Raw genomic sequence first — 18,428 nt, 5'->3', positions numbered from 1 at the left:
TTGGTACCTGAAGGGCATATTTTACACATAGAATGCACTGTGTATAGAACCAGATGCCAGATGAAGTTGTGCAGGTAGGTATAATTACCACAGTGGTGTGTGGATTGGAAAGATTTGGAAGGATATGAGCTGTGCACAGACAAGAAAACGGTCTGCACAGATAGGTTGTGTTGAAGGGCCTATCTCCATGTTCTACAGCTCTATAATGAAAACCATGTGCAGAACATGAATAATAACTCAACATTTTTCAGCTCCTGGGAAATATAAGCCAATTGAATTCTTACGTTATGGATTCTTTGAAAAGGTGTGACATGCATTTCACTGTTTGAAATTCATATTCACATTTTAATGCATTGACTAAAATAAAGATGATATTTTTGAACATTAACGATTAGGCATTATGTAGAAACAAATGTTTTTCAGTTAAATGTTTGATTTGGATATTTAATAGAATTGATATGAATAGAATGACATGGGGGCACAGTGGTGCAGCAGTAGAGTTGCTGCCCTTCAGCGCAAGTAATCTGGGTTCGATCCTGCCTATGGGTGCTTTCTATACGGTATTTTTCTGTTCTCCCAGTGACCGTGTGGGTTTCCTCTGGGTGCACTGGTTTCCTCCCACATTCCAAAGACGTGCAGGGTTGCAGGTTAATTGGCTTCTGTAAACTGTCCCTAACATGTAAGATAGAACTAGTGTGCGGGTGATTGCTGTTTGGCGGGACTCAGTGGGCCAAACGGCCTGTTTCCACTCCTCTGTATCTCTAAATTAAACGAAACTATGAAATCAATCATGATACAATCAATCAATTGATTGATTGATTGATAGGTTTCCTGTCTTCATTCCAGGTATTTTGCAGTGAATGTTTCGTCATTCATTTATTAAGTCAATGGGGCAGAAGTTATAGTCAGCTACAATTCAGCAGTTCTTGCAAACCTTGCTCAGTGTCGACGAATGAACAAAGTCCAAAATATTAGAGCATTGTTCTTCAATGGAAAAGTGGGTCAGAACCAATTTAATCTTTCAAATGAATGCCGCAGAGCACTACTTAGCAAACAAGTGTGAGTAGGGCCTAAGGCCTGTTTCCAATGAGAAGCCCTGTGATGATGGGAATTAAATAGAGTTGAAGGTGAGGTGCGGAGTGGGATTTGCAGGATCAAACCACAACCACACAAAATTGCTGGCTAGATAAATAGAAGCTGCAGAAAAAAAAAAGCCTGAATAAATCTAAATGTTTTGGGCATTCAATAACATTAAGTATCATTCATCATCATCATCATTGAAAACATCAATGGGCACGGTGCCTTACAATGCTATGTACGACAGTGATCACAACTTCTACAGAAGTGTGGTTGTCCGTGGCTTGATAGAAGCTCATCTGCCCTTTGACAGCTCTTGTTTTTTGGCCCTGCTGGGGGTCCACAGACCCCTCCTTACCTGGCAAACCATGTGTTTAGTCGCCGACTATCCGACCATGGAGCAGGTAGCACGGGATTACATGATACCCGTGGCAGGGGGAGCTCCCCCCGACCTGACCATATCATTTAACATTTATTAAAACTCTTCCATTATAAGCTACACCAGCAGGTCTCACCATGCTGCACTACAAGTTATACTCATGTATGGTATGAATTGCCTGGAACAGTATTGAAAACAATAGTTTTCTTTGTAGTTCGTTGCACGTGGCACAAATAAGATAATACCAATGCTTTACTGACAATTCTAATTAAAAGCATTGTATCAGATATTCTGCATTTCGTTGATGTATTTTCTAATGTGAGAGCTTTGAATTGACTGCCCGAGCTCTGCAGTGGAGCTCAGACTTATTGGGATGTTTTAATTACTTTACGTTCACTGTGTTTAATTACCCATAAGTATGTATGTTATTAATTAACTTGTTTTGATTAATTACATCAACTTCAACACAGACACATGTCTAAATGTCAGCGTCGTTAAAATCAGAGACTTCACAGTCGGCACAACCGCATCTCCAGCTATGCTGACTTTGAGAAGGTGCTTCAAAGGCCGTGACTCCACACTGCTCCACCCAAAGTTCAGACCATGCCTCAAAGCTCAAGGTGTGGAGAGTCAACAAAATGGACCTTCTGCAATTTAACTAGGCCACTGCACACTCGTAGAAACTGTAGGTGGTACTTCCCGCTGGTGCAGCACAATACAAGAGAATTAAAGTATTTGAGAGTAATCAAAAGATATGTCCCAAAGCAGAACCATGGAATTCTTACCTGCAGCAGCCCAACAGATATGTAAACATAGTACTCTGTAAAATCTGTAATAAACAACAAAAAAATGTTCCAAACAAATATAAATATAATAATAATAGTGCCAGGGCAAATATAATGCCCTCAAGTCTATGTACTTAGGAGTTTATTTGGAGGTTGTAGTGTTTAATAACCTGATGGTTATAGGCGCTTCAAAAAGAAATGGAAAAATCCCAAAATGCATTCACGTACTTACATAAACAAGTAAAATAATTAGCATTAACCAATCCTTATTTATTGCAGTCATTCTTCTCCATTGAAATTAGAATGGAAGCACAGGGAATTACTGTGGTTTCCCTCGCTGGATTCCAACATTAGAGCACATCAAATAAACAACCAATTCTAGTCGACTCTCTGACTATGTTTTTGTCTCAATGATTCTATGTTTGTACGAGTCGAAGTTAGGGATAGAATAAAACTGAAAGAAAAGATGTATAACACATCAAAGAGTAGCCGGAAGCCAGAGGATTGGGAAACTTTCATAGGACAACAGAAGGAAACATTTGAGGAAGGACATCCTTGTGATTGAGGCAGTGCAGCTTTGGTTCACAAGATTGATCCCTGGGATGGCAGGACTGTCATATGAGGAAAGATTGAATAGACTAGGCTTGTATTCACTGGAGTTTAGAAGGATGAGGGGGATCTTATAGAAACATATAAAATTATAAAAGGACTGGACAAGCTAGATGCAGGAAAAATGTTCCCAATGTGGGGCTAGTCCAGAAACAGGGGCCACACTTAGAATAAAGGGGAGGTCATTTAAGACTGAGGTGAGAACAAACTTTTTCACCCAGAGAGTTGTGAACTTATGGAATTCCCTGCCACAGAGGGCAGTGGAGGCCAAGTCACTGGATGGGTTTAAGAGAGAGTTAGATAGAGCTCCAGGGACTACTGGAGTCAAGAGATATGGGGAGAAGGCAGGCACGGGTTATTGATAGGGGACGATCAGCCATGATCACAATGAATGGCGGTGCTGGCTCGAAGGGCCGAATGACCTCCTCCTGCACCTATTTTCTATGTTTTTATGTTTCTATGAAGTTGGCATGTGATCCATCCAGATATCGTGCAGGCAGATGATGGACGATGGGCTATAGAAATCTATTACTTTTGCTTCCCACATACAATGCTTAAATTTCTACAATTTAGAGGTAAACGCCAGGATAGGTTTGGGAACCAAGACATTGCAGCACTTTTTAACCTGTTACAGTAAAACCCTATGCTCGGTACCCAGGTCTCAAATTATTTTCCCATGGTAGGGGCATCAAAAATAAAAGGGCTTAGTTTAAGATGAGAAGAGGATGTTTCAAAGAAGATCTGAGGGATATGTTTTTTTTGCTCAGAGAGTGTGTGATATCTGGATCATGCTACCGGAGGTGGTGGTGAAATCCAATACAAGCACTACATATAAGAGGTATTTAAGTGGACACTTGACTAAATAAGGCACAGGATACAGTCCGAATATATGCAAATGGCATTTAAATGGATGGGCAAAAAGGTTGATATGGACATGATGGGCCAAAAAGTCTGTTTATGTTCAGCACAGCTCTCCCCAATCTATGACTGCAAGTTCACAAAATCTGCGTACGAGTAGAAATCCAAAACGTGTCGACAGTTGTTTATAAAATTAATAGTTTCATAAATACTATTTTGTCCCCACAAAATCCAGGGTACATATTTTTTACAATTGTTTAGAACATATGAAAGATGGTGCATTGGAAAGGTCTGTTTACCTGTCAAAGTTTTTATCCAATGAGAAAGTAGATATAACGAGTAATGAGGCATATTTTATAGTTGAAACAACAGGACGTGTGTGCTATTCAATTTTGAGTCTGCTCCACCATTCAACATGATGAAGATCACCCATGTAATTGAAAATAATAAAGTTATGTGGGAAAAATTACATTGTCATTCACTTTCAAACAAATTGACCTTATTTTCTGATCATACACAAAGGTTATTTGACAATCAATTATGCCTGAAGTTTCAGACAGGCTCAAATTTTTTTTTAAAATCTGATAATTAAGTTCTGAAAAACTAGCTGGGACAATATTGCATTAAAATAGTTGTTGGTTGAATGAAAAAGAGCAATCAATCGCATGTTTTAACAAATGATACTAAATTATATTGAAGATGATAATTTGTCTCTTGAAAAGATAGTTATTTATCAGATTCATTATTATGAAAATGTAACAAGTAAACATAATGTTGTTCAGTGATTACCAGGCTAAGTGGTAAAGTGTTATTCTGGACACCTGCTATTCATATGAAACATGACAAGGGACTTTTTTTCATATAAAAGTACTGAGTTCTTGGCAATATGAATTCAAAAAGAGGCTACTCAGCTCCACAATCCTGTACCCATATTCAATTAGATCAACAACTCCACTGACTCAATGAAATTTGAAAATGTTAAGGATATTCAGCAGGTCAGGCAGCTTCCACAGAGTCAATGTTTGTCAGATTCTTTCGATTCTATTCTTTTTTCAAATCTATTGAATCTGCAGATACTTTTGATTAATTTAATTTTCTTCTCTATCCTTAATACAATTCTCTAACAAAAATCCTTATGGTCAGTACTGAGAGGACAGAATTATATTTCCCATGACAGGTCTGATTAGCTTTAGGAAATTCATTTTTTTAATCATTTCATTTTTTTAGTTTAGTTTAGAGACACATCACGGAAACAAGCCCTTTGGCCCACCAAGTCTGTGCCAACCAATGTTCACCCCGTACAGAACCACTATACTGCCCACGCGGGAACATTTACAATCTTTACCAAAGCCAATTAACCTGCAAACCTGTACGTCTTTGGAATGCGGGAGGAAACCGGAGTACCTGGAGAAAACCCAAGTGGTCATGGCGAGAATGTACTAACACCATACAGACAACACTCGCAATCAGGCTCAAACCTGGGTCTCTGGTGCTGTAACTCAGCACCTCTACCACTGTGCCACCATGCTGCCCACTTCTACCTTCTACTTCTTAACCAATCTATTGTTGGTCAATCCTAGAGAGATCCAGACCACTCTGGTGTTTATTTTGTTTTGTGTTAGTTTCTTAACATGCAGCCCATGCAGCACCTGTCAGTTGGAAAATAAATGAATGGTGCCAGATTTTGCTTTCGTTGTTTCACAATGTTTTTTCCTTTGTCCACAGGTTGTCGTTAAATAGCTGTTCTCCCAACAGAATGAGCTCTGGTAGTTCGGATGAGTTCTTCCAGTCAATGAATCATGCAGAGCAAACATTTCGGAAGATGGAGAACTACCTCCAGCACAAGCAGCTGTGCGATGTTCTGCTAATCGCTGGTGACCACAAGATTCCTGCCCATCGGTAAAGATCAAGCTTTATTCCCATTCATTGTAGGACTTGTATATCTTTTACGTGTGTCTTGTATTCCTTTTGGAGTCACATTGGATTGCTGTTTGATCTTCAGCTGATAAAAAAATTAAATGGTTTATATTTTCCCCTGATTCAAAACACTGAATGCTTACAAATAGAATTTAAAAAAATCTATCAATGTACTCAATTTTGAAATAGGCATATGTAGATTTTGAAGAGGCATCTCAAATATTGGTGTATGGCTTTATTATTTCTTACAGTACTGCCAATAAAAATTATGGAATATAAATACTGTATTCACCTGAGCATTTGTTTAAATATCCGACGGTTATCATAAAAACACAGAACACAAATGAATAACAGGAATTACACTTTAAATCATCACTGCCATTTCCCCCAAGAGTCTGTTTTGAATTCTTGAGAGTACCAGATGGTGGTGATTAAAGGCTCTGGCTTACAACTCAGGATGTCAATACTTAAACAAAGCCTAATCAATGTTTCAATCCTATTTTGGGGATCAAAATTAATTGTCTTTTATGTCTTAATGTTTTTGTAAAAAATAATCTTCGTATCTCCTGCCAAAATTTAAACCTGTGCTCGCTGATTTTCACCACCAAAATACAAATCTAAATTTCAGTATTTTATATCATCTTGCTGAACAAATAATTTATTACGACCTTACTAGTAATCAAGATAGTGTTTAATTGATAGCAACAGGCCAAAGGACCTGTTTCCACATTGTATCTCTAAAGTCTAAAAAGTCTAAATTGTTACATAATTTCCCCGTATGACAACCTGATCTGGAGAAAAGCATTAAATGGATCTGTAACAATTTATTTAACTAATATGTGGCTTCCAAGACAATTGTTAACAAAAAGGATTAGTGCTACATTTTTATTAAGAAGGAACTGCAGATGCTGGAAAATCAAAGGTAGACAAAAGTGCTGGAGAAACTCAGCGGGTGAGGCAGCATCTATGGAGCGAAGGAAATAGGCAACGTTTCGGTCCGAAACCCTTCTTCAAACTGATGTGGGGGGGGGGGGGGGGGGAGAAGAAAGAAGAAAGAAGAAAGGGAGGAGCCAGAGGGCTGAGGGAGAGCTGAGAAGGGAAGGAGACAGCAAGGGCTACTGGAAATTGGAGGTCAATGTTCGCCGAACACCTTTGCTCAGTCCGCATTAACCAACCTGATCTCCCTGTGGCTCAGCACTTCAACTCCCCCTCCCATTCCGAATCCGACCTTTCTGTCCTGGGCCTCCTCCATGGCCAGAGTGAGCACCACCGGAAATTGGAGGAGCAGCACTTCATATTCCGCTTGGGCAGTTTGCACCCTAGCGGCATGAACATTGACTTCTCCAATTTCCGGTAGCCCTTGCTGTCTCCTCCCCTTCTCAGCTCTCCCTCAGCCCTCTGACTCCTCCTCTCCCTTTCTCCTTTCTTCTCGCCGCCCCCCCACCCTACATCAATCTACATCTCTGGCCTGGCATCCGGAAATATGGACGACTACAAGGACGATTGAGAAGGGCGGTGAAGGACGCACAAAGATGGGACAAGATGGAGTCACAGATGGAGCAACAGGACACCAGACGCCTGTGGCAGGGGCTACGGACTGCAACCAATTACCGGAGCACGCCACCCTCATCCGCAAGTGCCGGCACACCTCCCTCGCTGATGACATGAACTTTTTCTATGCTCGATTCGAGATGGGCAACATCACCCCAGGTTTACCGGCTAACGACAACACCGCCAGCGTGCTGGCTAACGAAGCTGAAGGGAGGTCCATCGCTGGGGATGTGCACACATTCTCACTGTCCGAGCGCGATGTGAGGAAGGCTCTGTCATGGGTGAACAGGAGGACCCAGATGGTATCTCGGGGCGAGTACTTAATCCTTGTGCTACGCAGCTAGCTCCGGTGCTCACTACAATATTCAATCTCTCCCTGGCCAAGTCCATGGTCCATGCCTGCTTCAAAAGATCCATCATTGTACCTGTATCAAAAAATGCCTCCCCAGCCTGTCTGAATGACTACCGTCCGGTAACCCTCACATCGGTAGTCATGAAATGCTTTGACAGGGTGGTCAAGAAACACATCTGCGCCTTCCTCCCTCGCAACATGGACCCGCTACAATTCGCATATTGTCCGAACAGATCCACGGCCGATGCGATCTCCCAGGTTCTGCACACTGCTCTCTCTCACCTTGACAGCCAGATGGGGGCTATGTGAAGATGCTGATCATAGACTTCAGTTCAGCCTTCAACATGATAGTCCCCACCAGACTTGCTGAGAAGCTGCTGGAATTGGGGCTCAACACCTCCCTGTGTGCCTGGGTCCTGGACTTTCTCACCGCCAGGCCCCAGGTAGTCAGATGGGAGGAAATACATCGAAGTCCCTCACCCTTGAGCACAGGATCCTCCCAGGGTTGTGTCCTCAGCCCCCTACTGTACTCCCTGTACACACATGACTGTGTGGCTAGGTTCAGCTCCAACTCTATAATCAACTTTGCTGATGATACTGTGGTGGTGGGCCTGATCTCCGATAACGATGAAAAGGCCTACCGGGAGGAGGTGGCTGATCTGGCACTCTGGTGTCAGGACAACAGCCTCCTCTTGAATGTAAAAACAATTAAGGAGCTGATCGTGGACACAACATCCGAGGACGTACACACCATTGAAGATAAATGGGGATACTGTGGATAGGGTGAGCTGCTTTAAATACCTGGGAGTCTACATCTCAGAGGATCTGACATGGACATCACACGCTGCCGCATTGGTGAGTAAGGCAAGGCAGCACCTTTACCATCTCAGGCAATTGAGGAAATTCGGAGTGTCTCTGAGGATCCTCCAGTGCTTCTACTCAGCGGCTGTGGAAAGCATCTTGTCCGGAAACATCACAATTTGGTTTGGGAACTGCTCTGCCCAGGACAAGAAGGCTCTGCAGAAAGTAGTGCGTTTGGCCGAACGCACTATGGGAACTACACTCGCCCCTCTGCTGGAACTATACATCAGAAGGTGCAAATCCAGAGCCAACAAGGTCATGGGGGACCCCTTCCACCCCAGCAACAGACTGTTCCAGCTGCTACGGTCAGGAAAACGCCTCCGTTGCCATGCTGTGAAAATGGAGAGGATGAGAAGGAGTTTCTTCCCAGAGGCCATTAGGACTGTAAACTCCTATCTCACCAGGGACCAACTTTACTGTACCAATTTACTGTTGTGTGGTGTCTTTTTAAAATTGCTGCTGTTTCTTTTTTTTCATCCCACAAATATGTAATATGTGAATATGTGATCCTGATCCTTTGTGTTATGTAGTTTGATTGCACAATCCGCAAGCATTGCCACTTTTCATTTCACTGCACATCTCGTATGCGTATGTGACGAATAAACTTGACTTGACTTGAAGAAGGGTTTTGGCCCGAAACATTGCCTATTTCCTTCGCTCCATAGATGCTGCCACTTTTGTCTACCAGTGCTACATTTTTATTGTGAAGTGTTCTGCTTAACATTGATGTTGTTTCCATTGTCTACAGCCTCGTCCTCAGCGCTGTTTCAGATTACTTTGCTGCCATGTTTACAAATGATGTACGTGAAGCCAAGCAAGAAGAAATTAAAATGGAGGGTGTAGACCCAGAAGCACTTAAAGCACTTGTTCACTATGCTTACACGGGTAATCTATAATTCAATATTTATTGAGGACATTTTATTGGTTCAGTAGCAATATTTATATTGGAAGTTCAACCTCTTCATATTTCCAATAAATAAATTTAAAAAATACATTTCACCACATATCTGAGTAAATTAATTGGCTTGAACATATTTCAACATTAGGATTTGTGCTTTGAAAGTTTTTTTTAGCTTAACTATTGTTGAATATTTTAAGTCTTGGAATATGGTTATTTTAGAAAATTGACAAATGTTCCCTGTTTGATTTCTATGCGAAAGCAAATGGGATACAAATACCTGAAGTCTGCTTAGTACATATTAAACCATTTAAAAGGTCAAGAATCTTGAAGAGCTCCATCATATAAATATGGAGTAATTAAACTCTTGCAAGATTAAATATCCACAACGTTTCATAAGTGTGAGATTACATGATGAACAGTTATATTCACACACGGAACATCCACCACACCACCATTTTGAATGTGTGAACTGCATTGAACCATAGTTATTCACTCAGCTCTTATCATTGACTTTCAAAGCCTTGGGTTGTTGAATTGGGATCGGGAGAGCTGACCAGTTTGCCTCAATGCGGATTGGCAGTGGGATTCTATTTTTACCTGGCAAATTAAGGTCAAAATCCTTCTGCTGATATTGTTTAGGTTAGTTTAGAGATACAGCGTGGAAACATTTCCTTTGACCTACCATGTCCGCAAAGACCATTGATCACCCGCACACTAGTTCCATGTTATCCCACTTTTGCATTCTACGCACTTGGGGCAATTTACAGTAGCCATTTTGTCAACCTATAAGGCTGCATGTCTTTGGAATGTGGCAGGAAACTGGAGCATCCAGAGAAAACCCACGTGGTCACAGGGAGAATGTACAAACTCTGCACAGATAGCACCCATAGTCAGGTTTGAGGCACGTCTCCGGTGCAGCAGCTCTACTGCTGTGCCATACTGTGGCGCATGTTTTTTTTATTATAGCTGTTAAATATTGACCACTAATTTAGACTTTAATTTAGTTTAGATATGCGCAATAGTTCCAATGTTGCTGACTGTTACATGGAGAAATGAAGAAGTTATAGGGGATACTGCCAAATGTTTACTGCAAATCCGCCTCAATTGAGGATCATTTCGGCAACACGAATACCTTGCAATACTGAAACTCTGAAACTTGAAACAATTTGCCAAACTAAATTGACTTTGCATCACAACTCAAGGTTAAAAAGTTGAACATAATTAGATTCCTGTTTTGAAATTCAGATTTAATACATCCAAGGCCTCTATTGTTCTAACAACTTTTCCTGATGCTCAACTAAAATGTATTTTAATTCCAGGTAAGATACAATATTATGGAGGACTGATAAACCTGTTTTTGTGGTGTGTGATTCTATGTCCCTATGACAATACTATTGCTGAACAGTACTACCATTTGTGTCACAGGTCTCCTCGAACTGAAGGAGGAAACGATAGAGAGCTTATTAGCTGCAGCCTGTCTTCTACAACTCTCTCAAGTGGTAGAAGTGTGTTGCAATTTCCTTATGAAGCAACTCCATCCGTCAAACTGCTTAGGAATAAGATCGTTTGCTGATGCTCAAGGCTGCATGAATCTGCATAAGGTGGCTCACAGCTACACCACGGTAAGAACGTCACAGATCAATAAGCTGCTTTTGGATGCAATGGTATAGAGGAATGTTCCAAAAGAGAAAAAGGTTCCTAAAGGGCCTGTCGCACTTGGGCCATCACTTATGTGACTACCCGGTAGTGATGGTCGTATGGCGGTCCAGCGAGAGTCGCGCGCGCCATCATGCTCTGCACAGCCGTCTGGAGCGCGTGACGTCATTTGAAGATGAACACAAAATGCAGGAGTAACTCAGCGGGACCGGCAGCATCTCTGGACAGAAGGAATGGATGATGTTTCGGGTCGAGACCCTTCTTCAGTCTGGGGTCTTGACCTGAAACAACACCCATTCCTTCTCTCCAGAGATGCTGCCGGTCCCGCTTAGTTACTCCGGCATTTTGTGTCTATCTTCAATCTTCTTGGCCCCGCTCTGGATCCGCAATGGCCGTGAGCCCCAGGCCGAGCTCGGTGATCATTTGCCTGCTTCTGCTGCTGTTGGAGGTGAGACGCTGCGTCGCGCCAGGGTCTTGGGCCTGTCCCACTTTGGCAGTCAGTTACGCGACAGGCCGGTGGCGTGCGAAGATTTCATGCCGGACGAAGTCCATACTCCTCCATGCCACTCCACACTCCTCCACACCACTCCACACCATTCCATGCGCCCGTCCCCGCGCTACCCACACGCTAGCAGGTCGCGTAAATGGCGCCCGAAAGACAGCCAAGTGGGACAGGCCCTTAACTCTTCTTGTGAAAGCTGAAAACTTGAATTAAAGTCTAAAGGACGCTTTCCAATCAGTCTTATGTCACTTGGAAATGTGACTAGGCATTTTCAGGACTGAGTTGTTTTCAAGCCAAAATGTCACTTGGTGCTGGAGGTTGGGGTGGGAGCATGAAATGTAATAATTCCCCATGCATTTATCCTTTTCATACACTAAGAAAAAATAGATCAAGCTGTCCTCAGAGTGAATGACTGTGCATTCCTGATATAAATAGATCTACCCAACGTTTAAATAGACTGAGATCCCTATTAGCCAAGTCCCTTGCTTCCACTAAAACACAACAATATTTATTTGCCTAGCTATTTAATAACTACAACCTTCATTGCCATCTCTTTTCTAATAAGTGGAAGTGCAATCCGTGTATATTGGATATCGTAGGAAAGCAGATCATCTGGAGGAAAGCTATGCAATCAAAGTGAGAATCTGCAAACTCCACACAGGCAGGAACAAGGGTCAGATTGAACCAGGCTCACTGGAGTCGTAAGGCAGCTGTCCACAGATAATCACTGCATTGTCTAAGTTTGCTTGCAACGCACAAAAAATGATAAAAAGCAGTCTACAAGCTGTGCTGCTGTTTAATCCTCCCCTTTTAAATGACAAAAATCCTTGGTTGTGATCCTCTTAGATCCTCCATGCTACTCCCAACCTAATTTACCACATTAGAAAACTTGATCCCAGATACTGATGATGTTCCACTGCTGGTGAAAATTAGTTATTTTAGCCTTAATTCAGGGAAGTGATGAAGATTACTAATGACAAGAAAGATATCATTACATTTGTGAATCACACAACTAAAAAACTAAATTCAAAGGGATAAAATAATTACCGGCTTCTGCTATCAGGAGACCTAAGCAATTAAACTAGGCTTCTACTTTGGAACTGATATATTCAGTAATGTTGCATTATTGATGTTTCTGTCTCATCTAAATGGTCATTATTTTTGCATGCTTTTATGATGAACGTAGTCTTGTGTTACTGTTCCGTACAGTTTATGCCAAGAAGATTTCATCAAGACATCATCAGTTTTATGTTATTTCTAGCCCCATGCTACTTCCCAGTCAGTGCCTGTTTCTTCCCGTATCTCCAAGTATTGAAGAATCTATTCATTCAGTAGCACAAGTCCTCCAAAGCTGGAAGAGTTTCCTTCTGTTGTGATATGTCCCTTTAAGGGTTAGGTCAAAATTCACATCACTCTTAATGCAACTTTTGCAAATGCTTTTATTGTGACCCATTCAAAAATAGTTAAGTTTCTTGGTCGCCACATACAATTGGCTGATATTAATTGATGCAGCATTTGAAGTGATTATATCTAGAATATTTTGCTCTCTACAGCTCAACTATTCATTCCATATACTTATGAAATTAGCCAGTAATTATGCTAAAATATATATGTAGTTTATATTGCAGGTCTCCCCTAAGTCAGTTAAATCAGTGAACAAATTAAGATTTCATACATGTATGGGGCAGTGATAATGCTGCAAAAATAGAATGGTCATTGCTAATATCTCATTCCAATTATTGATCTAAATTTATTATATAAATTCTATGAGCAAACTTCTGACTACTTTTTAAAGTTTATAATGAGGGCAACCCTAACTCATTATAACTTCTAGTAACAAATACAAAGCTGTAGTTCTCTACAGGATAACTTTGGATTCCTTAACGTAGGTTATAATTTTGAAATAAATCTAAACTTTCATTGTAATTACTGATACAAGCATTATCATTGGAGAAATTTAAGCTATACTGTGTTTCGAATCTTCTGTAATTCAGTTTTAGTTTTTTAGAGATACAGTGCCGGAAATTGGCCCTTCAGCCCACCGGGTCCGTGCCGACCAGAGATCCCCACATATTAACACTATCCTGCACACACTAGGGACAATTTTTACATTTACCAAACAAATTTACCTACAAACCTGCACGTCTTTGTAGTGTGGGAGGAAACCGAAGATCTCGGAGAAAACCCATGCGGTCATGGGGAGACAGCATCGAACCCGGGTCTCGGACGCTGTAAGGCAGCAACTCTACCGCTGCGCCACCGTGCTGCCTTCCATTTTTCACCACCGTGCCTGCATTTCTTTCAGTGATTGGAAAGTCCACTTTGGACCAAACAGAGGTGCGTTTAGACCAGCTTGATGATATGACGTCATCCATCATACATTTGTTTGTGCGGCACACTGATGCAGTGATAGAGTTGCTGTCCTACAGCGGCAGAGACCCAGGTTCCATCCTGACTATGGGTACTGTCTGTATGGAGTTTGTACGTTCTTCCTTTGACCCTGTGGGTTTTCTCTGGGTGCTCCCTTATTCCCCCCACAGTTCAAAGACATGCATCTGCTTCTGTAAATTGTCCACAGTGTGTAGGATAAAACTAGTGTACAGGGATAATTGGCCGGTGCAGACGTGGGGACCCGGAGGACCTGTTTTCACACTGTACCTCTAAAGTAGAGCTGTACAGGCAAATATCACAAGTTAAAAATATGTTTACATTTGGGAAGAGAACAAGTAATTGGTTCCATCTTCAACCAAAATTAATTGTGCATGAGTGGCTGGAATAGGAACAGAGGGAAGGTGAAAGTGGAGGTAGAAGACAAATTGTAGGCATCTGATACTATATGGTATATTGTCTAACTCATGATCTCCACCAGGAGGTGAACACTGCTGGGAAAGGAGAATGAAGGTGAAAGCTGAAAGGGATTAACATTTGTTATATGAATGTACACTATGCAGTGACATGGCATCTGCGTTAAATGCCACACAGGTACTATTGTTGAGAGGCGACAAATGACAGCAGAGAAAAACTGATTCCATAACTGAATTCTAAAATCACTTTAGGGGAATTAATACTATATAGGTATCTGCACCTTATATCAGAGCCGAAGGTAGACGAACACAAAGATAAACCAGAGCCACCAACATAGAATGCCTGGAACAAATTATTGTTTTTGGAATAAATACTTCAACAAAACAACATTTACCTTAAGAAAGGCAGGCAGAAATTAATATTTATCAACTCGTGGACAGTAAAGATAGACTTTGAATTTGATTTCATTAATTTTAACTTTAGATTTGGACTGCGGTTTATTAAATTGAAATAGTTATCTGCCCCATAAAAGCACTGACCTTGAATTGATTATTTACAGTCTATTTATGCGAAAGATTGTTTGTCACATTCACAGTATTGTGAGCAGCATTAAACTTAGCATTGAAGTTAAAAAAATGTTACACTTACAGGTAAGCAATGTAACAATTGCTTAACCACCTCATTCCCAGGGAGAGGGATAACTGGCAGCAATAACCAAAGCTAAATAGGTTTTTATTCGTTATTGGCAGTACTTTATTCCAGGTGTAGCTTGGAAATCTGTCATGTGTAGGTTTATGTGTAGGAAGGGACTGCAGGTGCTGGTTTAAACCAAAGATAGACACACAATGCTGGAGTAACACAGCGGGTCAGACAGCATCTCTGGAGAAAAGGAATTGCATTTCTCTGGAGATTCTGTCTGACCCACTGAGTTACTCCAGCCTTTTATGTGTAAGTCTATAGATGTCTGTAAATCATATGTAAAATCAAGGGGCTTGCTGTACTTACCAGTAATTTAGCTAGGTGCATAAAATCTCACTGGAGCGTTCAAATGAGAGTCATGAACTATCCAAATATTCTTGGTGATATTACGTAGTCAATTTACATTAAGAGAAAAAACAATCGATCTGCTTATATATTCTTGTTCCGTGTGCTTTAGTGATCGTGCTATCTGAAAAAGACATTTTGGAAAAGTTAATATCTGGATATAGAGCACTAGTAATTATCGGAAAAGTGATACAGATGCAAGTTCTGTTTTAAGTTGAACTGCAAGAGATTGACGCTGATAATTCACACCAGCCTGCTACCGAGCAAGTGTTTCACGCCTACACCATGCGAGTCTTTGTGCTGCATCACAGCTACAAAACCAGAATCAGATTACAGAACATGTAACCCTAGGCTACACTACGTTGCCATGGAAATTGCTTGTGAATATGTTTCAAATGGGAATTTACAGTGTGGTGGAGGCAAGTTTAAAGGTTTTAATCTTCTTTCCCCACTCACTACAAAAGTGTCTCCCCGTTCCTGCTCCAGGTGCGGACCCATTGGGGCAATATTCCACAACTGCCCCATAGCCCCAAACTGCGCAGGTGCGGCTGAGGGGTTCCCTTTGTGACGCCAGAGATCCCCGTTGTGACATGAGTCACGGCAACACTCCCCCAACTGCGCATTGCCATTCCTCGCCCTACCCCTATCCTCCTCCATTCCCCCTCTTCCACCACTACTCGTTCCCCCTCCTTTTCACCCTCCCTCTTCTTTCCCCTCCTCCTCACCTCTCCCTCCCTCTCCTTTCCCCTACCCTCAGACACTCCCTCCCTCCCTCCAACCCCTCTCTCCGCCCTCATCTCCCTCTACCCCCTTCATCTCCCTCTATCTCCCTGCTCCCCCACTCCTCACCTTCCCTCTATCTCACTCCTCCATTCTCCTCACCCCACTGCCCTCCTCTCCCTCTATCCCTCTCCCTCTATCCCCCCTCCTCCCCCACTCTCCCTCCTCACAATAGACAATAGACAATAGGTGCAGTAGGCCATTCAGCCCTTCAAGCCAGCGCCGCCATTCAATGTGATCATGGATGATCATCCACAATCAGTACCCTGTTCCAGCCTTCTCCCCATATCCCTTGACTCCGCTATCTTCAAGAGCCCTATCTAGCTCTCTCTTGAAAGTGGTGGTGGCTTTGAAATGCTGCACTGCAAATGGTTCTTGGTGGTGGTTGCTTTGAAATGCTGCACTGCAAATGGTTGTTGTTGGTGGTGGTGGTGGCTTTGAAATGCTGCACTGCAAATGGTTCTTGGTGTAAACTTGACAACTTCACACTGAGCATCTGCCCACTCACGCAACCTGTCCAAGTCACCCTGCATTCTCATAGCATCCTCCTCACAGTTCGCACTGCCACCCAGCTTTGTGTCATCTGCAAATTTGCTAATGTTACTTGTAATCCCTTCACCTAAATCATTAATATACATTGTAAATCGCTGCGGTCCCAGCACTGAGCCTTGCGGTACCCCACTAGTCACTGCCTGCCATTCTGAAAGGGACCCGTTAATCCCTATTCTTTGTTTCCTGTCTGCCAACTAATTTTCTATCCATGTCAGCACTCTACCCCCAATACCACGTGCCCTAATTTTGCTCACTAATCTCCCATGTGGGATGTTATCAAATGCTTTCTGAAAGTCCAGGTACACTACATCCACTGGCTCTCCCTTGTCCATTTTCCTAGTTTCCTATTTACATCCTCAAAAATTTCCAGAAGATTAGTCAAGCATGAATTCCCCTTCATAAACGATGCTGACTCGGACTCCAGCATCTTTGAATACTGTCCCTGACTTCCCTTGTCAGCCACGGTCACCCCTTACTCCCCTTGGAATCTTTCTTACTCTTTGGAATGAACTGATCCTGCAACTTCTGTATTATTCCCAGAAATACCTGCCATTGTTGTTCCACTGTCATCCCTGCTAGGGTATGTTTCCAGTCAACTTTGGCCAGCTCCTCCCTCATGGCTCCATCATCCCCTTTGTTCAACTGTACTCACCTCTCCCACTTTCCCCTCCCTTTACCCTCCCTACCCCCTTCCTCTCCCTGTATCACCCTGCTCCCCACTCCTCACCTTCCCCTTATCCCACCCACCCCACAATGGAAACCACAATTTAAAAAAGTGAACCTCCTCCCTCTCGATTAAAAAAAAAAATGAGCTTCTCAATGAAAATCGTGTTTTTTCTTTAAAATAACCTAAACACAATGTTAGCTGTTAATGAAGACGGAAGAATTTGATTAAAATTGAGATTTTTTGAAAATCGCGATTTTTAATGTAAATGAGATTCGGGATCCCATTGTGACGTCGAACACGGCTGATGGGAAGGGCAAGTGGAAAAGTGGTTTGAAAAGTGATGTTTGTAAAGTTTAAAATGTCAATAACTTGTAAAATATAACATCAATCCAAACAAAACTTGGTACTGCACATTCCAGGACAATGATGAGAAGGTGGGGCAAAAATTGTAGTGCCATTGTATACTGTTTTGCCAGGTTTCGAGATCTCACACACACACATTCACGCATATATACAAACAAATAAACAGACAAGATGAGAGTTTTTGTAATATATATAGAAATCATTAGAAAATTTGAATTCTATCCATGTAGCCTCTGATAATACTTTGAATTGCATTTCAGTTCATGTCCTTAGATATGACCAAAGCATTTTTTAATTACAGTTCAAACACTATTCTGCAGTGTATGCACAGATGCCTCGTCAAGACAAGCAATTTCAAATTGAATTCTCCAAGTGTACCAAGGACATCCTGTTTAAACTCTTCAGTCGTGGACATAACAGTACAGATTAACAATTAACAATTTCCTGCTGCAGTGTCTTTCCCATACACACAAAGCCCATCTTGATAAACAATGTTGGCTATTTTTGTGAACTGAAATGGATGTATTTCTGTTCCTATTCTCCAGACAAACCCACAGTGAGAGATTTTGATAGGATGTGGCTAATAGCCTACAATTCTTGTTACAATTGGAGTCAGCACTTTAAGTCTGCCTGTTTTGTAGTTATTCTGTATTTTGTGACACAAAAAAGGATGAAAGATATCTGTAAAGCACAAAAATAACTCTTGGCAACCAGTACTTCCATCACAGAAAGCTTGTAAAGTAAACAAGTGTGATGTGTCAGTAAATTC

The 18,428-nt window shown here is 41.8% G+C and overlaps 1 protein-coding gene across 1 annotated transcript in view; it reads left to right on the top strand.

The window, feature by feature from the left end:
* klhl4 (kelch like family member 4) overlaps positions 1–18,428 on the top strand; it is a 131,891-nt gene that overhangs the window by 80,504 nt on the left and 32,959 nt on the right. Inside the window, exons 2-4 of the mRNA XM_033030395.1 lie at positions 5,434–5,607; positions 9,138–9,274; positions 10,716–10,912. Of these exons, the coding sequence (XP_032886286.1) occupies positions 5,434–5,607; positions 9,138–9,274; positions 10,716–10,912 (508 nt within the window). The remainder of the gene's footprint in view (positions 1–5,433; positions 5,608–9,137; positions 9,275–10,715; positions 10,913–18,428) is intronic.

Source organism: Amblyraja radiata, chromosome 12, assembly GCF_010909765.2.
Source record: "Amblyraja radiata isolate CabotCenter1 chromosome 12, sAmbRad1.1.pri, whole genome shotgun sequence".
Classification (NCBI taxonomy): domain Eukaryota; kingdom Metazoa; phylum Chordata; class Chondrichthyes; order Rajiformes; family Rajidae; genus Amblyraja; species Amblyraja radiata.
This window is presented reverse-complemented; position numbering and strand designations above follow the sequence as displayed.